The 26,073-nt window shown below is 45.5% G+C and overlaps 2 protein-coding genes across 3 annotated transcripts in view; one reads left to right on the top strand and one right to left on the bottom strand.

The window, feature by feature from the left end:
• LOC146058143 (retinal guanylyl cyclase 2-like) overlaps positions 1-26,073 on the top strand; it is a 97,548-nt gene that overhangs the window by 11,648 nt on the left and 59,827 nt on the right. For both annotated transcript variants that reach the window (XM_083170179.1, XM_083170178.1), the window contains exons 2-4: positions 12,912-13,724; positions 20,879-21,180; positions 21,555-21,909. In XM_083170179.1, the coding sequence (XP_083026305.1) occupies positions 12,980-13,724; positions 20,879-21,180; positions 21,555-21,909 (1,402 nt within the window). In that variant the 5' untranslated portion in view covers positions 12,912-12,979. The remainder of the gene's footprint in view (positions 1-12,911; positions 13,725-20,878; positions 21,181-21,554; positions 21,910-26,073) is intronic.
• Positions 1-26,073, bottom strand: part of LOC146058144 (antizyme inhibitor 2-like) — a 126,335-nt gene that overhangs the window by 98,486 nt on the left and 1,776 nt on the right. The window lies entirely within an intron of this gene.

Here is a 26,073-nt window from a genome sequence, read left to right as displayed (position 1 = left end):
AGGTTGGGCCCCAGAAATATCATTGTACAGGGCCCCAAGATTTCTATTGCCAGCCCTGAGTGACCCGATGACGCGGGTGCGGGGGGCAGGCAGCGGACATCACCGGATGTCCTCGCACTGGGCACACGCAAAGCATGTCTTAGTTTTGCATGTACATTCCACATCATTCGATGGTCTGCGACCATTGAATGATGTGGGTTTGGCCCCGTAGGCTGCAAATGAATGTTTATGCAAAACATCCATTCACAGCCGTGCGGGCAAATTTGCAATGCGAAGGGGGGCGGGGGGAGGCAATGCGAGCGGTGGGTGGCCTTAAAAAGACACGCAGCGCTGTGTGTCAACCAGAATAGGGTCCATTGAGCCTTAATGGAAATATTTCTTGAAAAGGCGTACCCCACTCAAAGTGAGAATACAATAGAAAGTGCATAAAGGTTTCTTTTAACAAAGTGCATACCTCCCAACTGTCCCGCTTATTGCAGGAAGGTCCCGTTTTTTTGGGAGTCCCCCGTCACCTTGAATAGACATTGTGCGCATGCGCACAGCGTCTATTCCTGCAGCCGGAGGGGCTGGGGGCATATCCAGCAGCTCACGGAGCTGCTGGGCATGCCCCCACAGCGGCGCAAACGGGGCATTGCCTCACGGGGGAGCTGCGAGTATAGGCCATGCCCCCTTTTGTTAGGTCACGCCCCTGAAATTTTAGGCATGCCTACGGAGCGCATTCCGCTGTCCCTACTCCTGAAGAAAGAAAGTTGGGAGGTATGAAAGTACCTGGTAGTCCCTTCACCCAAAGTGGTTTTTGGTATGGTAGCGTACCCTAACTCACAAAGAAAGTAGTGATGTTCCTCACATAAAGGTATCTTTAAGTGTTTATAATATAGCGTACCACACTTTCAGAAGGTGTAGTAACTCCTATCTTTTCGTTGTGTTATAATGGGTGAACTCCAAATGTTCCCAAAGGTGTCGATTTTTCACATAAAAACATCTAGAAAATAATATGGGCCTTATTTTGGTTCATTCTTTCTGACAAAATCCTTCTTAGATGGTCAAAACCATGTGCATTGCAGGTGGGGCAGATGTAACATGTGCAGAGGGAATTAGATTTGGGTGGGGTTTTACTCCAAAGTGAGATCTATATTGCAGTGTAAAAATAAAGCAGTCAGTATTTTCCCTGCACAGAAACAAAATTACTCACCCAAATCTAATTCTCTCTGCACATGTTACATCTGCCCCCCCCTGCAGTGCACATGGTTTTGTCCATCTACAGTAAGAAGGATTTTGTCAGAAAGAATGAACCAAAATAAGGCCCATAGTTGTCGTGTTTAAAAATGTATGTATACCAATAAGAGTTCCATAGTTGGAATAAAATGTTCGAAGCGACTGCAATGAATTACAGATGTATCAGATGTAGCATTGTGGAAATTCTTTTTGAAATCCACTAAAAGTAAAAGAAATCCCTACTATTTTTATTTATATACCTGTGTGTAGCGGTACTTTACCTATACTTACCTGATTTTTTGTAAAAAAAAATTTGTATTTATTTTATTCCCAAAAAACATTTTTGTGAAACATTTTTTTCAATCTGATACATCTGTAATTCATTGCATTCGCTTTGAACATTTTATATTCTTTGATTCCAACTATGGAGCTCTTATTTGTATAAATACATTTTAAAAAACTACAACATTGGTATTATAATCTATATTTTTGTTCGGGATGTTCTTTTGTGAAAAATCGACACCTGTGGGAACATTTGGAGTTATAACACAAAGAAACCCAGATAGGAGTTATTGTACTACACCTTCTGAATTGTGAGTATGGTATGCTATATTATAAACACTTAAAGATACCTTTATGTGAGGAACATCACTACTTTCTTTGTAAGTGAGGGTACGCTACCATTCCAAAGGCCTCTGGGTGAATGGACTACCAGGCACTCCATTAAAAGAAACCTTTATGCAGTTTCTATTGAGTATTCTCACTGTGAGTGGGGTACGCCTATTGCAGAACAATTTCCACTAAGGCTCAATATCTCATCTTAATCTTTGCACATTCTAACGAATATACACATTAGAGAAAATATATGGAACAGCGAATGAACCTGATGTTGAAGATTCACCTTTACCACTGAATAAAGATCCATAAGGAATGTACAGTATTTTACTTTAGCCCATTGAGGTGTTATTTGTCCGTTTTTTATTATATTCGGGTTTTCTTTCTGTCTGGGTGGTGGCTATCTGCTCATATTCAATTGTGAGTTCCATGATGAATTAACGCCATAGATCTATATAGACCTATCCCTACAGATGTGTCACATACAGATATGTTTCATCTTCTGTTAAATGGGTATAGATAACCCCCTGTGTGTACCTGGCCTTTACTGCATAGGGCACATTGGGTATGAAATGAGTAGTGTGACTGCAAGATGACACAGCAGTGGGGTTGTACACAGAAAGCTCAGAGCCCCCATTATTCTGACACCTGGCGTCATTGGGTATGAAATGAGTAGTGTGACTGCAAGATGACACAGCAGTGGGGTTGTACACAGAAAGCTCAGAGCCCCCATTATTCTGACACCTGGCGTCATTGGGTATGAAATGAGTAGTGTGACTGCAAGATGACACAGCAGTGGGGTTGTACACAGAAAGCTCAGAGCCCCCATTATTCTGACAAAGAACTGAAGAAGCATTCAGGGCTAGATACATTCTCCCCAAAACATGAGGCTCATGGATGAGGCCAGTGATACGCTGCTGGACATCCCCATCATTAACTAGTCCCCATATCACTCATTAAATATACCTTCACAGGGTTGCAGCAGGGAACCCTACTGGACATGTGATGACATAAAGTGGGGCTGCCGGTACCAGGAAAAATCTGATCCGACGGATCTGTAGGTTGCAGAAGACCGTTCTAGGCACCTTATATGCCAACCTTAGTTGCCACTTGGTAGCGATGGGTACTGCCCCAAAAGCCCTGCACCATGGCTAGCGGCACCCCTGGCCAGGGGAACCCAGCAAAGTCCAACAGATAAGGAAAGCATACTAGCTGTCCACCAACTCTGCTGCACCCTCGTTCAGAACCCCACTTTTCTCTATTTCCTGCCCTTTTACAAATCCGTATGCATTCATGCCTGCATTTCCTTTACCACCTTGCCTGTTGCCTGTTTATTTATTTACAGTTTCTTATATAGCGCAGCATATTCCGTTGCGCTTCACAATTGGAAACAACAGTGCTTAAACAAACTGGGTAGATACAAACCGACATGGAGGTAGGAGGGCCCTGCTCGCAAGCTCACAATCTATAGGGATAATAGGAGGGATACATAAGGATAGGATTCCATAGCATGGCAGTCCCATCAGATTACTAGACAGTCCTGATGGCATGCAATTAGATATGAATGCTACTGGAGGTTGTGTGGGTGTTCCTGAATATGATAGGCTTGCCTGAAGAGGTGAGTTTTCAGGGAACGCTTGAAAGTTTGGAGGCTAGAGGAGAGTCTTAGTGTGCGTGGAAGGGCATTCCATAGGGTGGGTGCTGCCCGACAAAAATCCTGCAAGTGTAAGTGGGAGCGAGTAATGAGTGTGGATGAGAGACGCAGATCTTGTGCAGAGCGGAGAGGATATATTTTGAGATAAGCGAAGAGATATAAGTCGGTGTAGTCAGAGTAATGGCTTTGTATGTAAGTAGAAGTATTTTATATTGAATGCGGTAATATACAGGCAACCAATGGAGGGACTGGCAGAGCAGATCAGCTGACGATGAACGTCTAACCAGGAAGATCAGCCTCGCAGCTGCATTCAAAATGGATTGTAGTGGTGAGAGTCTTTTCTTAGGAAGATCGGTAAGGAGGCCATTGCAATAGTCAAAGCGTGATATAATGAGTGCATGGATTAGAGTTTTTGGTCTTGTGTAAGATATGGATGAATTTTGGATATGTTTTTTAGATGCATGTTACACGATTTAGAGACAGATTGAATGTGAGGAATGAAGGACAGTTCAGAGTCGAGGATGACCCCTAGGCAGCGAGCTTGTGGAGTAGGATTAATTGTTGTGTTTTCAACAGTGATAGAGATCATAGGCGAATCTAGGGGGTGGTCCGGGGGTGCACAGGACCACCCATTAGCTGAGGGATGGGGCTTTCCAACGAGCCCAGTCCCGTGTCTCTAGCCCCCTGGGAACCGGAGATACGACCAGGCAAAGCTGGAACGTTTTCCCTATAGGATAACATGGGACCCGCTAATTCCGACCCCCACCCAGTTCAACGGCTGCCAGTTCCCCCTCCGGCATCACTGAAGCTCGAGGTTGATCTCAAATCCCCAAATCGCTGGGCCTTCAATCTGATACCAATCTGGATCCATATGGGTTAATTGGTTCCAGGGATATTGAGGTTAAACCGTTTTATTTCATTTTTTAAATGTAATTTCATGACTGTTTATGTTCTTTGAGGAGAGATTTCTCTGGAACCAAACAGCCCAGTTTCACGGGACCAAAATCATTCGAAGTCAACTCAAAAGTTCTTCAATATGATACTGGTCTCATGTAATGGGTCAGTTGGTTCCGAAGATATAGCTGGTTGTTTAAAGGGGGGTAGGGAGAGGGGAGTGGTTGTCTCTCCCCCTCACACCCGAAAATGCTGGGACTAGGCTGGTGTATAAGGGGTCAGCCTGGGAATGTCCCTGCATGATCCTGGGACCATATTCCTGGGTTAATCCCTGCATTTTCTGTTGTGAAAGGGCTATTATTTCAAACAGCCGTGACCTGCAGTGCTCTGAATACAGCCGGGCAGCCCCCTGCTCTGTGCCCAGCTGTCAATGACTGTCACCCCTGCAGCTTCCGCTCCAATTCTTCTCCCCGCTTTCACCTCAGCCCGCCCCCCCTTTAATCATGTGGTGCCGGCGCCCAGCATTCTCCCCCGACGTCACGCACAACAACAGCGCGCACAATATTTCAAATGTCCACTCGGCTAGAGGGGACACCAGGAGGGGATTGGGAGCGTGCTCTGCGCTGCGCTCTGCTCCTCTCCCCATAGAAGCAGCTGCACCGCTCTCCATCTATCCCTGCGGCAGCAGCAAAGGCTCATATAAAAATTTACAGTAAGTGGCACTTTTGGGGGCATTGCTTAAGGGACGCTACAAGTGGCGGTATGTGGGGGCATTACGCATAATGTGTGGCTTAATGTGTAAGGGTCATTATGGTGTGCAGCATCATGTGTAAGCGGCATTATATGTGCAGCATCATGTGTAAGGGACATTATGTGTGCAGCATCATGTGTAAGGGGCATTATGTGCGCAGCATCATGTGTAATGGGTACTAAGGTGTGCGGCATCATGTGTAATGGGTACTATGGTGTGCAGCATCATGTGTAATGGGTACTAAGGTGTGCGGCATCATGTGTAATGGGTACTATGGTGTGCGGCATCATGTGTAATGGGTACTATGGTGTGTGGCATCATGTGTAATGGGTACTATGTTTTGCGGCATCATGTATAATGGGTACTATGGTGCCATCAAGCAAGAACCCCCTAGCAATGAGCACGTAGGTAAGCAGCACTTATGTGGCAAATATGTAATGGGCATTACGGTTTGTTATATAGTATGTAATGAGCATCATGATGTGTGGCACAATGTGTAATGGTCATTATGGTGTGTGGCCTTATGTGTAATTGGCATTATGGCGTGTGGCTTTGTGTAATGGGTATTACGGAGTTTGCTAAAATGTGTAATGGGCATTACTATGTATGGTTGAAAGTGTAATTCCACACCACTTTATGTGATGCCACGCCTCCTTCCCATGAGACCACGCCGCGCAAAGGTCCCCCTGCTGTTGTGTCTGGATCTGGGACCACCCATTACGATAATTCTAGATTCGCCTATGATAGAGATATCCGGTTGGTAACTACTCTTGGCTGGTGGGAATAGAATTAATTCAGTTTTGGACATTTGAGTTTGAGGTGGCGATATGACATCCAAGATGAAATGGCAGAAAGACATTCAGAGACACGAGCAATACCGAAGGTGACAATTCCGGGGAGGATAGATAGATTTGAGCGTACAGGTGATACTGAAATCCAAAAGAGTTGATTAGTTTCCCAAGTGAGGAGGTATAGATTGAGAAAAGCAGAGGACCTAAGACTGAGCCTTGTGGTACTCCAACGGACAGAGATAGTGAGGAGGAGGTAGAATCAGAGAAAAGAACACTGAAAGAGCGATTAGATAAGTAGGAAGAGAACCAAGAAAGAGCTGTGTTCTGAAGACCTAGGAATTGTAGTGTTTGTATGAGAAGAGAGTGGTCGACAGTGTCAAAGGCAGCTGAGAGATCCAGAAGATCTGAATGTCTGAATTTCCCCACTGCAAGTACTATGGAGCCTTGCAAATCAAGCATCAATATGATATGATATTTATAGTTGATTATTATTTGAATATTAATAGAAATAGATAATAAAAATCTTGCTAAAAAAAAATCTGTATTCACTATTTTATAGGCAAAATAAACTCAATATACATTATTCATATTCAGTTCAGGCACCGGTGCTTGGTGCCTAAATAATGTTAAAATAACATGTTCTGAATTATTTAATTCATAAATATATATACACACGCATACTGTAGCTCGTCCCTATTAAATATTCAGTCTGTGTATACAGAGCCAAACGATTGAACATTCATTAATATACGTGAAGGAGGTGGTGCGCCCTCCATAATATAGTATTTGATAGTAAAACAAGCTGAGTGAGTTGGCATAAATTGTGTGTATTTGCTTTGTGAATGCCAAAAACAATGTACATTTGCATACAGTAGTTCTGATACTTTTGCCTACCTGCGTCTGAATGGTTGTAACAGGGTTACACAGGATAGGACAACAAGCATTGAGGATGCTCTGGGGGGCTGTACAGGACAATGTGCATGTTTGAACTGAAGCCTCCACATGACACTCCGGGAAGCATCAAAGAAGCGATTATGGCCATCCGGGGCATCCTTAGCCAGAGCCAGGGGTCGTAGTACAATAAGGGATGAGGGATGGAACCACTTCCTCTAGTTGAGGCCATGCTGTATAATAAAGGTGCCAGTAGACTGGGAGAACTATGCAAATACAGTCTCTGGGGGGAGATTCTCTAAACAAGAAATGCGGTAAAAACCCTGTTATCAGGTTTTTACCGCATTTTGGGATGCTGTAAGCATCCCCCGCCGCCGCCGCCGGGTTCAAAATCTGGCGATGCCCCATAGAAGCAAATGGGCTTCTACCGCATCCCTCCGCCGCCCCGCGACGACCCCCCGCCGCCCCGCATTGCCCCCTCACCTGTGTCCGGGCAGCACAGCGCAGTGCTGCCCGGACCTGTGACCTCCTCCCTGCACTGATCCTCTTCCGGGTGCAGGGAGGAGGAGAGCCCGGCGCAGCAGCGCCGGGTGTGTGAGGGAGGGGGGAGCCGCCGGGACCTGCTGGGACCCGGCGACTCTCACCGCAAAGGACAGCTCTTAACGCAAGAGCTGTCCTTTGCCTTAATTATCGCATATGTTACAACATATGCGATAATTAAGTATGCGATGGGCGGCGAAGGGGGGCGGAGATTCTTAGAGAATCTCCCCCTCTAGGAGAGAGCTGTCATACCCTCTAACATCTGAAGAGCAAAACCGGTACAATTCGGAAAGGGGGTGGGGCCAAGGGTAAAGGGGGAGTAGTCGCGCCTTCTTTCTTTTACTTACAATGGGCAGTTGGAGACCCCCCAAAATTGTACAGGCCATTAAAATAGCGAGTCGGTCCTGCTGTAATCGGGACATATCAAATACATTTTAGGCAGCAAATATATTTGGGTACTTTGTTATAATAGAGAGAGAATACAGATACAGCAAACGCAGTACTGTGGCACTAACTCTGGCGTGTGTATACTTGGTATCCAGGATCATTTAGAGACTATTACAAATATATTTAAACAAAATTGGGTGGTAATTACATTTGGATACATTATTAGTTATACACTATGTGGAAGAAAGTCATTGGACACCCTGGTTTAACTCTGAAATAATGGAATCTTCCTGACAAAGTGAATATGGACTCTTCCTACATGTATAAATATGGAAGCAAGCGTCGTAGCAGATTATTTGCTGATAAAATGACGGACAGGAAACGCACTCGGGTATCATGGTCGAGCTGCGGCTCACAAGCCTCTGATCACAAAAAACCAATACACGACAGAGACTTTGTTGGTGTAAGGAGCGGAAAAACTGTACGGTGGAGCAATGGAAACAAGTTCTATGGAGCGATGAATCACGCTTCACATTGTTTCCATCAGATGGGAGAGTGTGGGTATGGCGATTGCCTGGTGGAGGCATCATGTTCTGGGGTTGTTTCTGCTGGCATAATGTGGTCCCACTCGTACAGGTGCATGGGAACATGACATCGGCGATCTACCGAGATATTCTGGATAACTCCATGTTACCTACGTTGTGGCGTTTCTACGATTGTGTGTTCCAGGACGACAATGCGACGTGTCATGTTTCGAGGGCTAAAATGGAGTGGTATGATGACTAGCGTGGCCTGCGCAAAGCCCTGATTTGAACCCCATAGAACATGAGTGCAGGTTGCGGTCGCGATCGTCTCACCCTTCTACACTACCACAGTTGGTGACTGTACTGCAGGGGGAATGGCACAATATCCCACTATGTGTGCTACACGAACTTGTGGAAAGTTTACCAGGACGAGTAGCTGCTGTTATTTCTGCAGAAGGTGGACCTACCCCCTATCGATTGTAAATAACCGCATGGTTTCTGTTGACATGTGGTTGACTGCTGGTAGCTACGCCCCCTCTAGCTGCACTTCCTCTGCCGCCGGCAGCTCCACCCCCTTTTCAGCATACTCTTTCACAGTCCTAGGGCCAGCAGCATCAGGACAGCAGCAGGGAGAATGCCAGCCCTGGTAATGGGGGTGCCAGACATAAAGGTGTGCCTGGGCACACCCACACCTATCCTTAATAGTATTTAGGTACTCTTTACCTAGATGGGCGCCCGTCGCGGTCATCGCGGGTACATTTATGTCTGCCCGCGACGCGACCGACGCGATGCCCGCGATTTCCCATTGAAACCCATGTTAAACATGGAAATCGTGTCGGTCGCGTCGCGGCCGGCCATAAATGTACCCGCGATGCCCGCGACGCGATGCTCCCGATTTACCATAGGAATCAATGTTAAAAGGCGCGATGGACCCGATTTTACTGTTAAATGGCTCAATGGACCCGATTTGGCCATAGGAATCAATGTTAAATGGGCCACAGAGCCCATTAACCCTTAAATGTCCCCCCCCCAATTTTTAACGCCAACCCACGATCCACGCCAACCCGAAGCGTGGCGAGCGCAGCGAGCCCGCGAGGGGCGGCGGTACGCGTCCTCCGACCTTTTCATGCCCTACTATCCACTAGGGCGTGGAGTGAGAATATAATAGTGTGGCGAGCGCAGCGAGCCACCGAGCCCGAAGCGTGGCGAGCGCAGCGAGCCCCGCGAGGGGACGCGGATACCTTCACAGTTATACGCGTCCCCTCGCGGGCTTCACAGGTGTCCGTGGCGACGCCGACACCTGTGAAGCCCGCGAGGGGACGCGTCTACCTGTGAAGGTATCCGCGTCCCCTCGCGGGGCTCGCTGCGCTCGCCACGCTTCGGGCTCGGTGGCTCGCTGCGCTCGCCACACTATTATATTCTCACTCCACGCCCTAGTGGATAGTAGGGCATGAAAAGGTCGGAGGACGCGTACCGCCGCCCCTCGCGGGCTCACTGCGCTCGCCACGCTTCGGGTTGGCGTGGATCGTGGGGTGCCGTTAAAAATTGGGGGGGACATTTAAGGGTCAATTGTGCCTATTTGGGCTCTGTGGCCCATTTAACATTGATTCCTAGGGCCAAATCGGGTCCATTGAGGCATTTAACAGTAAAATCGCGGTCAATCAGCCTTTTTAACATTGTTCCCTATGGGAAAATCGCGGTAATCGCGGTCATCGCGGTCATCGCGGGCATCCCGATTTACCCGCGATGCCCGCGATGACCGCGATGACCGCGATTTTTACCCCCGACGACCGCGATTTCAATCGCTGGCGCCCAACTAAGTAAAGAGTACCAGTATTTATATGTGGCAGAGAACTGGCTGTTTTTCTATGATAGCTTAATATTAATCTGTATATCAAAAAATGTCTCCCTTCAGAATTGGAGACAAAAACTCCTTAAAAATGGCCGCTGTGTTCCATTGAAATCAATGAGTTACAATATCACTATTTATATATAACTAGGTTGACTACACTTATGTTGCGATTTTCTGGGGGAGGATGTGTGGACCGCTGCACGGATGCGGGGGTGCGGTTGTGAGTGCAGATCTGTTTGGTGTCACCCTACCGAAGGGTGACACATGGGTGCGGGTCGCACCCCCCTAGTGATGCAACTGTCTCAAACTTTTGTACCTGTTGACCATAAACACAGTCAACCCTTTATCTTTGACTATATTGACCTTTTGACCATGTCGATCATATGAGGTTGACAACTGACAACTGTCTAAAGCTGGCCATACATCTACAGATCGATTGTCAGATCTGGCTGGTTGGAACAAAATCCTGGTAATGGCAAATGACAGTTGTCCATTAGCTTTAAAATGCTGGAAAACTGCTAAAAACTGTAACTCAGATATTATCAGGTTTTTGTTCCAACCAGCCTAATCTGCCAATCGATCTGTAGATGTATGGCCACCTTTACCAGACTTTGTCTATCCATCTTCTGGAACCCAGTGCACACATTGGAGTTTATTTACTAAGGTGGGAGTTCTATTGAAGATAGGATGTTGCTATAGGCAACCACTCAGAATCTACTTCTTATTTATTTACCACCCTCTAGAAGATAAAATATATAATCTGATTGGCTTGGCCATAGCAACATCCCATCTCTGTGCAATGTGTCTCTACAAGCAGGACAGCCAAGGGGTATGCTGGGCCCCGGTAACATTTGGGGGCGTGGCCTAATCACAGGAGCCGTGTCCACCTTGCGCAATTAGGCCATTCCCCCAAAAACACACTTTAAAGTTGAGGGAGGAGTGTTATTGTCTCCACCCCCCTCAGCCTCAGCAGCACACACCTACAGCATGTGCTTTGCTGACAGCAGGCTCAGCATGAGCTCTCGCGCTGTCATTAAGACGCTCATGCTGAGCCTGCTGTCAGCACAGCACATGCTGTAGGTGTGTGCTGCCCGGGAGGGACGGAGGGGTAAGAGAGGGCGGACCCAGGGCTGTCTTAACAGCAGTGTGGGCCCCTGGGCGAAGCAATGCACTGGGGCCCTTAGCCATTCTCCCCTCCTAGAGGTGCTATCAGCAGCAGCTTAGATGTCCCACGGGTGGCAGGGGGTGCTCTATCTTCCACTCAACATGTAGGACCTGGAGCAGTAACTTCTGCTAATTACTCCTTTACTGCACAGGTGGTGGGAGGGAGAACACTAATGTGTGGAAGGGGGCACTGAGCTGAATGAAGGGTCCCTTGTAAATGACTTCCAGGGAGGTAGGGGGTGTTTTATACGCAGTGGAGGTTTGGATAATGGAGTGGGCTTAATATTCGTCATTTTCCGGTGGAAGGGCAGCTTGTTTGACTGCAGATATCGTCATTATCTGGAAATATATTTCTTAGCCTTCAATAGTATAAAAACCTAGAGTCCCAACTTTCAGGAGGTGCTGGGGACTTGGGGATCAGAGATCAGGAGCCAGAGCAATCCAGTGACAAAAATATAAAACTGTACACCAGACGTTTGGAGTTGGAGCAGGGACCGGCTGCTGGACCGGCTGCTGGAAGGTTGATTTCTGATTCTGGGCATGATAAAGACAAGCCGCTAGTGTCGACAGAAAGGGGAGAGTCCCAGGTTTTGGAATATACTGTCAGAAAAACTCTAAGTCAGAAAGAACCTGATAAATATGACTGGGAAACGCAATTAACAGGTCGGATGTGGACTGCTGCTTTGAAGTTTGAGATCTCCAGTTCCCCAGGGCCGATTTTCAAAATTCTGGTATCCCTGGAAAAAGGGGATCCTCAGCTATCAGGATAGGGCCCCTGAGCAAGTGCCCATTAAGCCCATACGAATATACGGCCCTGGGCGGACCAGTGCCTCCGCCGGGCCCCTCCAGCAAGCCCGGACCTGGGAAGTTAGTACCCGCCCCCTGCTCTCGGCGGCCCTGTTTACAAGAGCTTCGCACAGCAGTCAGCTCTCGTCTGGTAACCCCTCTTGCTCTGTTCATCCCGCTCAGCCCTCCCTGTAAGGCTGTGTAGAATTGGACACAAACATCATTTGTGTCTTGTTCTGAAAGCACTAAACTAATCTGTCCATACTCCATACCAACTGAGCTGTATTGAAAGACTCCTTGGACTAAGGGGGGGTGTCATGAGTTTGCCTTCTGCCTTGTAAAGTAGAGTAATTGACAAGAGGACTTCTGCACTGGATAAGGTTAGGACAACCGCTAGGATCCAATATGCAATACATTCTGCTCATTACTGACAAACGTCTTGTCTCATCTTTAACAGATGTTTAATCTTAAAAAAGTGTCTATTCATGTTTTCAGCCCCAGAAACAAATGAAAAGATAATCTTGACATCTGATTTGAATGAGATTTTTCAGATCACGCTCTGGACTGTTTTCACCCAGCGGTATTATTAACCCTTTTGCCTCCAGCTGCGGAACTGAATTCTTTTACTGTATTTTGTCAATCAACGCTAGGCGGTGACATTTTAAACTGTTTTCCAAAACATTGTGTATTTCTATATTGAGGAGTTGAATGCTATTGAGCTAAATAAAGAGTGGATACATTGCTTCCCGGTTGCAGTTGCTATCTACAGGCACGCAGTAGGTCAAAGTAGGATGCATACGTTATTTTCTACCATTAAAATTTTATATTTACCTTTTTTTCTTTGCAGGTAATACCGTGGTTATAGATTCATGGCCTGTGACGGACTTTAGCTTGACTGTAACAAGCTACAAGACAATGTTTTATCTCTTCACAAATCTTGGAGACTTCTTGTTGCAGAGATCGAGGCTCCAAGGTTCACATCGACTCCAAACACAAAGATCTTCAAGAACGTTTCCCTTTTATGTGGTTGTTTGGTGCTCTCTAATGGGACCACTCATGAAGCCTTTGGGGGTACAGGGCGTGGACTTTACAGTGGGCATTGTCGGCCCGTGGAAATGTGATCCGCTCTTCTCTAAGGCCTTACCGGAATTGGCTGCGCATTTGGCAGTGAGCAAAATCAACAACGACTCCTCACTAGAACTCAACCACAAGCTGGACTACAAAATCCTGGAGGAGAATTGTGAAACCGCTAAAGCATTGGTGGAGTTTGCAGAATTCGATAAACTGTCTTCGGCGTTTATAGGTCCGCAGAACCCGGGTTACTGCGATGCAGCGTCGCTTTTGGGTAAACACTGGAACAAAGCGATATTTTCTTGGGCTTGTGTAAACCATGACTTGGACAATAAAAATAGTTTCCCCACATTTGCCAGAACTTTGCCAACGCCCATCAAAGTTTTGTATCACTTTATGAAGTATTTTAGATGGGCTCATGTTGGGATTGTGTCCTCTAATGAGGATATATGGGTGGAAACAGCACAGAAAGTGGCTAGTGCACTTAGAAATCAAGGACTTCCTATTGGTATAATAACAAATTTGGGCAACGGAGATAAAGGTATGGCAGCTACATTGACTGCTATAAAGGAAACTCATGCTCTCCGAGGTAAGTGGAACTCTTTACATTTAATGGTTGAAAATCTGGGTTAATGCAAAATTATATGAAATAGACATTATTGTTGTTGGATTGCCAATTTTAGTGAGATGTATCAAGCCTTAGAAATATATAAAGTGGAGTAGTTACCCAAAGCAATCACCTCTAAAACTGCCTTGTCCAAATCTCATCCAATACAACCTCCGACCAACCAGTTGACCAGAAATTGGAGTGTGTACGCTTACAAGACCTCTGGTTTCTGAATCCAATCCTGGTCATCCGGTTTTGTCGAAAGATTTTTAAACTTGATGAAAAATATGGAGACCAGATCGCCATTTACCAACCAATAAAGAAGTGTAAACAAAACGTTCTTGAAACTGATTTGTCCAATTATTGACCTGATTCATCCCTGGTCTTCCAAAGTTTGGAAGAGTGTGAATGGGGACTCAAAAAAGTAGTGTCCCCCTATATTTAAAGAACCAGCACTGGACTCTTGGGCCGGTCCTGGTTCCAAAAATATCGGGCAAAAAGGACAAAGGGGTCCCTTGTATTTTTAAAACCTGCACCGGGCTCCACTAGTCAGTAAGGTAATTCCACCGCTGGAGGACACATTTATATTGGTCCCTGTAGTGATGGCATTACCCCCAACCAATCAGCACTGGTCGCGGTCCCTGGGGAGTGGGGTCTACCCAATAATGGATTCCCCCTCCTCCAGGACACTGTGAAAGTAAAGGTTTACCACTCATGCACACTTAAACACTCACATACTCACCTACTGTAAATTCCCACATCACCCTTTGGTCCTCTTCTCTAGTAAAATATATATGGGTACCTGTTTTTTAAAAAATACTCACATATACCCGGTGTAGATTGGTCCTCTTCAGTCCATGTAAGTATCACAGGGTATTAAAAAATGCATGTTACCCATTCCATCCAAACTGAAGAGAGCCCATGTATACACATGGGTTCTCTTCCCCGACTGCCAAGATTATCGTTGGCTTCTTTCACTTGGAGACCCAGGAGCCAATCAGGGAGTGCCATGTATTAGCACTCTCCTGATTGGACTAGCTCCACTGAGCTGTCACTCAAGCGGAGCTCAGCCGATACTATGAGGAGAAATCCCCATACAAAGTATCTGTGGGAACTTTGCGATTAGCGATAACCCACAAGGTCAGTTATTAAGTATTGTGTGTGTCAATGTTGTCACCTGAGCATGTGAACCCCAATTAAAGAACCTTGTACCCTTGCATGCCTTGTTACGATCACTATGCTTCAGGCCAAATTTACCTTTCCTGTTTGGTGTCCACATGGATGGTAAAGTGAAATGGATGATAGGGCAGCCCGTCAACGTCATGGTTAACATTACTGCCTCACAGCACTGAGGTCATGGGTTTGATTCCCACCATGGCCCTAACATTGGCCACACCCCTGCAATGGTTTTTTAGTTGGGAATGTTGGAGGGTATGCCGTGTATGGGCACCTTGACTGTCCAACTTCTAGGTGAATGTACTACCAACTCTAAATCAGACTAATGCCGGTTATAATACTATGTGGTGTTACCAAATAATACAATCAGGGGACCTGGTGGGGGAGTTCACTAATGAAATACAGTAAATACAAAACTACTAGGTATTTGGACATCCTTAAAGAAACATGTTGGTAAAAGCATCTGGGCACATGGTTTTGGGTGGCTACCTACCCCACGCATTTCTCCATGCATCTTGTGAGGAATACTAGTCATACTGTGACATAGTATTGGTCTTACGTCAAAAGTTCCAGATATCCTCCCTCCAGAGTCCAGCCACTGCCTCTTCATTATAATCTGGTCCCTGGAGCTCGACCAACCTCTAATTTGTTGACTGGCAATTTGATATACGGCAAAGCTCGATAACTTCAAAGTCAGCCATAGTCTTCCCGATATCCAGATATTACAGGTTACTCCCTCTGTTGTGATCATCTCAGTGGGCATGGTGGTGGAAATGGGCGTGAGGAATGGTTTGCCATAGCGCTTTAATCCCTGAACATAGATATAATATGAGATCTGTCAAAGCTTAGAGAGCGTTAAATTGGAGAGAGATAATTTAAACCAATCAGCTCCTAACTGCCTTGTTTCAAACACCGAGGTCTACGTACTTAGCCTTGGAGAGAGATAAAGTGGTCAGATTGGCTAGTACTTTATCACCAACAACTTTCTCTATCTCCGACGCTTAGTACATAGAGTCCATTGTGTTTTAACGTGGCAGTTAGTAGCTGACTGGTTGATTGCGTGATACTTTACCTTTCTCCTCTTTATCTCTCCATGGTTTGATAAATATCCCCTTTATGCCCCTACAGGCCTCCATTTAAATAATAATGTCTAGGTTCATTTTAATAAGGGTATCACTATATAAAATGCTAAATCATCAATTTGGAGTGAGATAAAGTGGAGAATTTGCCAAAATCATCTTATTCGCTCCCGTAATTCCAGACTGTGATAGATAAATAACAGTTAATGGTAAATTTACTAAAGCCTCAAAAAGTAAAAAAAAGTGTTGTTGCCCGTAGCAACCAATCTGTCTATTCTTTCTCTATTGCATCTTAGTAAATTATAGACATAATATGATTGGTTGCTATGGGAAACATCACCTCTGTTTCATTTTTAGAAGCTGTCATAAATGTACCCCTTAGAGGCTGATTGGTTGCCTTTGGCAACTGATCCACTTTATCCCTCTCGCTAAGGATAAATACATCTCCCCCTGGGATTTAAATGCCCCCTTTTGGTCCTGGTCACGTTCACGCACATTGTTTTGGTTGTTATTCATGCCGTGAACTTTATATAATTGATAGACTGAAGATCTCTGAGATAGGAAATTCACCGTAACCTTTGGCTGCAAAATGCTTATTTTTCCTACCGATGTCTTTCTCCCATAAATGTCAAATCAGGCAGCAGGTGTGACGCTGGGGCGCTGAACAGCATAAGTACAGGCAAAAATAGAAATCCCTAGATCACCGAAAGTGAAAGGAATCAGTATGTCACTTAAGTGTCAGAAAGAAAATGGACATGACAAATATGACCTGAAGGTTGGCCAATATACCAAGGGACTCATTGTTCGTGCAATTCTATATACTGTATTGACGGATTTTGCAATTACATTATACTGCTTTATTGCATTCAGTGGCGTAACTATCGTCCCGCAGCCCCCGCGATTGCGGGGAGGCGCTGAGGGTATGTGGGCGCCGGGGGGGCTGCGGGATGATAGTTGCCTTCTGCCGCCGGACCGGTGGTTTTATTTGCACCACCGGGTCCCAGCTCTCCCGAGTCCCGGCAGCCGCAGCGCTGTTCTAATACAAAAAGGTGACACTTGGAAAATGGCTGCCCCCATACCGCAGACAGTTTTTCGTCTGTAGTATGGGGGCAGCCATTTTCCAAGTGTCACTTTTTCATTAGCAGCAGTAACGGGAGAGCCGCTCGGGACCCGGCGCAGACGGATGCGGCCAGCCGGCCACGCCGGCCAGAGGTAACACACACACACATACACACAAACACGTCACACATACATACAAACACACACACACACACTCACAGAAACACAACCCCCCCTCCCCACCGCCATACCACGGCTCCCCTCCGCTCCGTTTTTTTTTTACCGGGGGGCGCCTCCTGCATTGTCGGCAGGGGGGCGCCGAAAATCTAGTTACGCCGCTGATTGCATTAACTGTGTACCAAGCAATCAGAAACAAGACTAAAAGTACAAACTGATCAACCCCCAAGTTACAAGGTGTAGCTACCACCTCTCCCTCCCTACCATTTAGTATACAGGCCAATGGACTGTATCAGGGGGACAAAGGAATACCGGATCTTAATGGCAATAGGGATTTTATTAAGGTGCCTACAAGGTAAGATTTTTAAAACGATTTTTTAAATGACCAATCATTTCAAAACTTACCATGTGTGGGCATGATGACGATCCAATGCGGGTTCCCACTGGTCATTCATCAAACCTGATAATACCTTCAGCAGGTGGAAAGTTGAACCCCATATCGTGGAGGATCATGGCCACATCATTCCATGGGTAGGCAAAATCAACGATGTTGACATGTCCGGGAACCACGCATCTTCGCCCGCTGCCACACCTCTTCACCCCACCGCCACTCCTCCGCACCCCGCAGACGTAGGGGCAGACCCCGAACACCCATGAACAATTGGTGTGTGGCCATGATCAGGGGTGTTCTGGATTTCATAGGAAACTGGATAGATTATTTACTTAGTTTCGAAATCTATCAATGTGTGGACACCTTTATACTGCTAGATAAATGACAGAAACTGATTGGTTACTTTGGGCACCTTTTCCACTTTACTTAACGGGGAGAGAGATAAAGTACTGACCCATCAGCTCTGAACGTTCATTTTAAAGGCTGTGCTAGCAAAATTATATTTTTCTCTTTCTACAAGATTTGATAACTATTCCCCTAAGGTTTGCTACATCCACCATTAAGTCATTCAAAAAATGACAGTGAGTGCCAGGCCGTTATAGGTTACAGCTGTGTGTGCTGTTATTAGTTCTCCATTGGAGGAAAAAACCTGATTTCTAGAAGTATTGTGGCTGTACTTGTACGTGTGTCTTATAAATAATCTATAAATACATAAAAGGCTAAATACTCCTCACCGCTAAGGTGAAGTACCCCCAGTGACCACTGGAGGTCACTCCATGGACCAAATTACTCCTTAACAGAAAGAGAAAGCAAAATGATCAAACTTGCTGGATAGACAGAGATTGGAGGTAGGAGCAGATATGGACTAAGCCATCATTTTGACAGGCTTTTAACCAGTCAGTTATAACTAGATATTTATTGTGTAGCAAGTCATTGTAGGTGCCATACGTTCTGCGGGTGAGCACCAAGCCCACTTAGCAAAACATATAAAATACACCTATTCCACACCCCAGATTATATATTAGTGCCCTTCTCAATCCTAAATCAGAATACAAAAACATACTCTTTCTAACCCCCAATTCCTGCAGCCCAACCCTAATACCCCCCCTAATGTGCTATTGTATGAGTAAGCACCTGGATTTTTACTGTGTGAAATACGGACCAGCAGCCCAACCAATGGCTGACTTCCTGATGAGGAAATTCTGTAGGGTGTAATGGATTGTAATAATCTGTGCTCATGTCTACAGTTCAGTTGGATCTCACCGCCTTCAGATAAAAAAGACTTATCGCTAAATATTTTTTGGATCCAGAACCCCCTCTAAATGAGGCTGGGGTTGTGTTGGTACCAGATTAGTAGCCTGGCTTCATCACATTGAGGGTGTGTTATTAGCACTGCTAGAATACCGAGCACCATAGTCTGTCTTCTCTCCAAACCTCCCTCTGGTGGCATGTCAACCTGTAGTGTCCTAGCCTGTACAATCTCTCCACCTGCCCTGGAGTCTGACCTAGCCTATCCACTCTCCTAACCTCCCTCTGGTGGCATGTCAACCTGCAGTGTCCTAGTCTGTATACTCTCCTAACCTCCCTCTAGAGGCATGTCAACCTGTAGTGCCCTAGCCTGTATACTCTCCTAACCTCCCTCTGGTGGCATTTCAACCTGTAGTGCCCTAGCCTGTATACTCTCCTAACCTCCCTCTGGTGGCATGTCAACCTGTAGTGTCCTAGCCTGTACAATATCTCCACCTGCCCTGGAGGCTTATCTAGTGACCTATCATGTCCACTCTCCTAACCTCCCTCTAGAGGCATGTCAACCTGAAGTGCCCTAGCCTGTATACTCTCCTAACCTCCCTCTGGTGGCATTTCAACCTGTAGTGCCCTAGCCTGTATTCTCTCCTAACCTCCCTCTGGTGGCATTTCAACCTGTAGTGCCCTAGCCTGTATTCTCTCCTAACCTCCCTCTGGTGGCATGTCAACCTGTAGTGTCCTAGCCTGTACAATATCTCCACCTGCCCTTATCTAGTGACCTAGCCTATCCACTCTCCTAACCTCCCTCTGGAGGCATGTCAACCTGTAGTGCCCTATCCTATCCACTCTCCTAACCTCTCTCTAGATGCATGTCAACCTGCAGAGTCCTAGCCTGTATACTTTCCTAACCTCCCTCTGGTGGCATGTCAACCTGTAGTACCCTTGCCTGTCCACTCTCTTCACCATACCCGGAAACATATTTAGTGTACTAGTCTGTCCTTTTCTCCCCACCACCATCTGGAGGCATAAATACAGTATCTCTAGTGCCCTAGCCTCTGCACTCTCCCCACCTCACCTGGAGGCATATCTATTGCCCTAGTCTGTCATCTGTCACCACAAACCTCTGGAGTCCTGTCTAAAGTACATGTAGTGCCCTAGCCTGTCCACTCTCCCCACCTGCCCTGGAAACATATCTAGTGTCCTAGCCTGTCCACGCTTCCTACCTCCCTCTGGAGGCATGTCAACCTTTAGTGTCCTAGCCTGTCCACTCTCCCTACCTCCCTCTGGAGGCATGTCAACCTTTAGTGTCCTAGCCTGTGCACTCTCCCCACCTGCCCTGGAAACATATGTAGTGTCCTAGCCTGTGCATTCTCCCCACCTCCCTCTGGAGGCATGTCAACCTTTAATGTCCTAACCTGTGCACTCTCCCCACCTGCCCTGGAGGCTTATGTAGTGTCCTTGCCTGTCCATTTCTCCCCACCACCCTCTGGAGGCATGTGTACAGTATCTCCACTGCTTCGTAAATATACCCCTTATTATCTTTCTTGCCCTTGGATATATCAACAAATCAGCTGACAATAAACAATCATGACTTTATGGGGGAAATTTACTAAAGGAAATTTGTAAAAAAAAATAGGTGTATTTGTATCCAGAAATACACTCATTTTTGACATTTACTATCCCGAGAATACGGCAATTCGTAGTCCTATTGATGTGCTATCAATACGAATACGAATTGCCGCATTTTTGGGATAGTAAATGTCAAAAATAAGTGTATTTCTGGATACAAATACACCTATTTTTTACAAATTTCCTTTAGTAAATTTCCCCCTATATGTTGCGTCTAAGAACTTTTAAAATAAATCTGATTGGGCAGCCCGATTCTCTGAAGGCAGAGTTCCCTTTCATGCATCACCCATTACTGTATTTATTTTTGCCTATCAGTAGCGTGCTCATTCTCCCGCAGAGCTTGCCATTCATTAACCATGTCTGTTATTTTTGTGTTCTAGTCATTATTATGTGCATGCATTCTGTACTGGTTGGAGGGGAAGAACAAGGCACCTTTCTAACAAAAGCACACGAAATGGGACTAACAGATGGAAGATATGTCTTTATACCATACGACACTTTACTTTACAGCCTTCCTTACAAAAACAACTCATTGTCCATCTTTGATAAAAACAGCAAACTGCAAGGGGCCTACGATGCCGTGTTGACCATCACCATGGATTACGAGGAAAAGTCCTTTTATGACGTCTTCAGTGAGTTAAAGGCAAAAGGAGAAATAAAAACTGATCTGGAACCTCATCAAGTAAGTAACCGAAATGTCTTAAGCTGCCCCCTAGTGGACAATGATGATCATAGCACACAGCCAAACCCTTCAACTCTGCATATATGTCATACGCTGAAATGGCTGTTAACGATTATTGCTCATGAAATGATAGCAGGAGGTAGATTTACTAAAGCTTCTAAAACATACAAGTGTTAACATATCTGAATCAGACTCTAGATTTGTTATATATGGGGATGAGATGATTGGATCAGGGACAACAAAGGAATATAACCCAGTACAGAAAGCGCCACCTTACCTTGCCCCGATATTTATAAATGTCCCCTATTGAATGTCTGGCTATCCAGTCTTTTTTTTGGATCAAGTGGCCACAACCAATAAATCTATTTCTACAGGTCTCACCTCTATTTGGAACAATCTACGACTCTATGTACTTATTGGCCAAAGCAATGAGCGCTGCTTGGAAGCAAGGGGTATGGATCTCAGGAACGAACCTTGTGGAATATACCAAAAACCTGGATTACCCTGGATTTACACAGATGCTGTACACGGATGGGAAGGGGAACGGGCTGAGCAACTTTGTGGTCTTAGACACCGATGGGAAAATGAACCAGCTCTTCCCAACCTACTCAGTGGAGATGTCTTCCAGTTTGGTGCGTTTTTTGGGAAAGACCATTCGGTTCCCTGGTGGAACACCCCCTCCTGCAGACTCTAGCTGTTGGTTTGATCCTGACACACTGTGCATAGGAGGTAAGTCATAATGATGACGATGATGAATCATTGGAAAGTTAATGCAATGTTATGAATAGTAACTGAGAAGTTATGTTTTCATATGCGAAATAAATTAAGACACAATTCAAACCCAAGTTACTAAAATATATGGTTTTCATAGCAGTATAATTATTGTGATGATTGTCAGCAAGTATAGCGCACTCGGCATAAGCCTGGTCACCTCGGTTCGCCTGTCGTTCTACCTCATCACGCCTCCTGCTCTGTCCCATCCTCTTTTAAATACATTTTAAAAGATCTTCTTAACTTGTGATACACACAGGATCCTGGGATCCAGTGTGGCCCACACGACAAATTATGCACCCATTTTCTTAATAATTACCCTAAAATGGCTTTTTTCCTTGAGTTTTGTACATGCGCAGTAGGAAAATCACAGGGAAAATGGCGTGGTGGACATTTTCATGGAGACTTGCGCATTAGACTCTATTGTATGAAAAAAACATTTAGGAATTGCAGCCATTTTTAGACAGAGTGCCCTGTTTTCAGGGGCTCAAATGTAATTGAACAAATCTAAGTAATCATAATTAAAATGTTCACTTTTAATACTTTTGATGAGTATACTTTGCAGGCAATGACTGCCTGAGGTCTGGAACCCATGGACATCACCAAATGCTGGGCTTCCAGATGTTTATGTCTTTTTCCACATCACCGATAAACACTAGTGACCAAGTTCTATTGGAAATCAAGTAGGAACGTGCCACCACACCGCTCCACCACACGTTAAAGAAGATGTGGTAGACTTCAGATCATGAGCAACTCTCAAGCCATCTCCATACTTTCTTCTTCCCATTACTCTAGACAGGTTTATATTATTTTTCCTGTCTTAAGGATAGTGAATGGTTTGCACCTTGTGGTGACTCTTCTGTATTTGCTCTCGTGAAGTCTTCTCTTTACAGTAGACTTGGATAATGATTTACCCACCTCCTTCGAATTGTTCTTCAGTTGACTGGATGTTATGTAGGAATTTTCCTTTACCATGGAAAGTATCCTGTGATCATTCAACTCTGTTGTCCACTTGTTGCTGAGCTCACCACAGCATTCTTTTTTCCCCAGAAGATACCAAACTGTTGATGTGGACACTTCCCGCTATCTCTCTGATGGGTTCTGAAGATGTGCAAACAGATTTAAAAAAAAAAAAACCACTCCATATAGCCATAGTTTTAATAAAGTTTTTTTTACAATCTATGACATATCATCATAGCTCACAGAGGTTAAACAGTGATGCCTTAAAGTTGGAAATCGCAATTTCTCCTACAATCAGAGCGGCCAATAAAACAGATAACAGATAACAGCTGGCATACTTGGCATAAAATGTAGATTGTTTGATACAACAAAATGTCCTACAAATTTGGGAGCAGATTCAAAAACATTATACTTCTTATAGCCATGCTTGCAGGAGATCTAATAACATAAGTGATCGCTGTAATCTAAAGATGGGCGGCAGGCGGGTAAGAATTGTGCCGGCCCAATTCTTGATCTTTAGATATTTCACAGTTGTGTGTTGTGCGTTGATGCATCATTAATTAGGGCCAGCTTACATTGCAACCTTCATAGTCTGAGGATGTCACACAATCTGAGTTCGAAGGAGGTTTGTGATGCCGACCGAATTCGAACATTTTTTTAAAGTGCCAATATTTACCATAGCAAAATCCATTGCTCAGACGGGCCCTCTGCGTGATATCTTTTACTATTTTGTCTAGTGTGTATGGGTGTTACTTTAATGATCTAATAGATTGTTTAGTGACAGTTAGCAGGGTCTAAAGCATCTACAGGTGGGACGGTATCCAGACAGTTGGCAATGTCTAGGTCAACAGTCAGTACGTGTTGGTTGACACCAGCGACGGACACGTCGGGCACGCGCATGCATGTGCTGCACATGTGTGCGCTGCCTCTCCCGGCTTGCAGGAAGTGATGCCCCCCTCTCTCCTGGACTACAGTGGCACACAGAGAAAGCCGCCGGACCTGCCGCAAGTTCAATGGATCTCTCTGTGCACCGATCAGGAGGCGGGATGGCAAGAAATTGGCCCACCTGGCCATCAGTCCCTCTGCCATATGCCAGAACTGCCAGATGGTAAGTCCGACCCTGGTTGACACTATATGATTGAAGTACATATGGTTGATGTGGCGAAAAGGTTCACATGGCTATGGTCAATACATGTAAAGGTCGACATTACCTTTTTTCACTATTTCATACTTACCGTTTCAATTGGGAGCGGTATAGTGCACATGGGACATAACCCGCAGTGTGGTGAGTGAAAGATAGGCCCTACACTAATTGGGGGTCCACGTGTTCAGGTGTTGACATTGACACCAAGAAAATTCTATAAACTCATGTCTATATTTCATGTGTTTCCATATAGACCTTTCGCTTGTGTGGACCTTTTGACATTTTGATGTGGATCTATTGACTGATGACCTAGACATTGTCTATGAGATACCTTGTTTCCCCGATAATAAGATACTGTATTATTTTTTTTCAATGCAAAAAACAAGATGGGGCTTATTTTCGGGGTAGGGCTTATTTTAGCCCCTCGGTCCTGCTTTTATCCACCTAATGCCCCTCAATCACCTTCTTTAAGCGCAACTGCTGCTTTCCTTTCCTTCTGCGTTTTTCAGCCACTCAGCTTTCCCGTCGCTCATTCACTCCACTCCCGCCTGTGTACAGATGCTGATCAGTCCTTGAGGTGCGCACAATGCATCCCTGGGACCGCTGATACCAGCCGAGGATTCAGCGGTACCAGCCGCATCCATTTCATGGGGGGGGGAGCTGAAAGCATTGTAGTTTAGCACAGGGACTGGGCAAAATGGGTATTTAGCTAGGGTTTATTTTCTGGGTGGGGCTTATTTTGGACCGTTGTCCAGAAATAAGGGTGGGGCTTATTATTGGGGTGTGTCTTATTATCGGGGAAACACGGTATGCCATAGCCAGGTGGGGCTGCCAGGCAGATGAAGGAAGTGTGCACTCCAGAAATGAGCGCTAGCTTACTGAACACCGGTAGAAGGTCATAGACGGTGTCCTGAAGGCGGATTTTCCACAAGCCACCTAGGTGCCTTCCTAGGGCCCATCGGGTCCCAAGGGGCCCATAAAGATATCCTGGCTGTCCAAAATATTGAACGACTACCGCATGATGTTATGACATCACATGGACCCGTCCACACACCCATAGTCCCTTTTGATGTTCTTTGATAGAATACAAAATACTTGGACACACAAAATGACCTCATCCCCTGTATGTGGGCAGTCGGGTTACTTTAAATGTGACACGGGTATTAGGCTACTTCCAAAACACCTAGACCCTGATTCCGATTTGCACACAATCCCGATGTTCATGCAGCCAAGGTAGTCTATCGATGCCCCCTACAATCAGCAGCAAAGATATAGTGCTATGGATTGTTGGAGGAGGTCCCCAAACCAGTATCTTGCCTGGGACCCCATGAGGTCTAAATCCACCTATGTGGGGACCTGTTACCTAGATATACTTGCATGTGGTTTGCATTAGCTGAGAACATGGGCATAACTACTGAAAGCGCCCAGCAGATGCCCCTTACTTGCCATGCCTAGTCTCTAGGACCTCTTGCATTTGTCCCTGCAAGCTCTTGGTTTTTTCTAGACATGAATGCAAGGGATTAGATGTCCCATCCTAATCAGTGGTGGAACTCCCACACATACTGTATGGCTGCAATTGTAACGATTGCCACCAGGAGCCCATATAAAAGCATAATACACTCGGTGCAATGCATATTAATAGCAGTGCCACCCACAACACATCCTGCTCTGTGTAAAGGCAATGGCCGCACCACCCAAGTTATGGTCCTAGATAATGGTGCAGGCATCCAAATCAAAATCAGTAGGTATTATGCCCAGAAATTGATTAATCAGCCTGTAGAATACTAACAGTAATCCCAAGCACCAAAGCATCAGATACTGATATACAACATCATGGTAAACTGTAGAAACAGATTGAGAAGCATTGAAACACTTTATTCTGCCACTGTCTCAGTCCCAGCTTCCTTTCCATGGACTCTGTAAGCTCTTCTCTTCTTTCTCTTTCATAAACAATATCTTCTTTCTAGTTAATCAATGCCATCTTCTTCAATACTCAATATCACTCTCTCCCAGTCCAG

The sequence above is a fragment of the Crinia signifera genome, chromosome 2 (assembly GCF_055691185.1).
Source record: "Crinia signifera chromosome 2, ASM5569118v1, whole genome shotgun sequence".
NCBI lineage: Eukaryota > Metazoa > Chordata > Amphibia > Anura > Myobatrachidae > Crinia > Crinia signifera.
The sequence above is the reverse complement of the archived record's forward strand: the minus strand, read 5'-3'. Positions and strand labels throughout refer to the sequence as shown.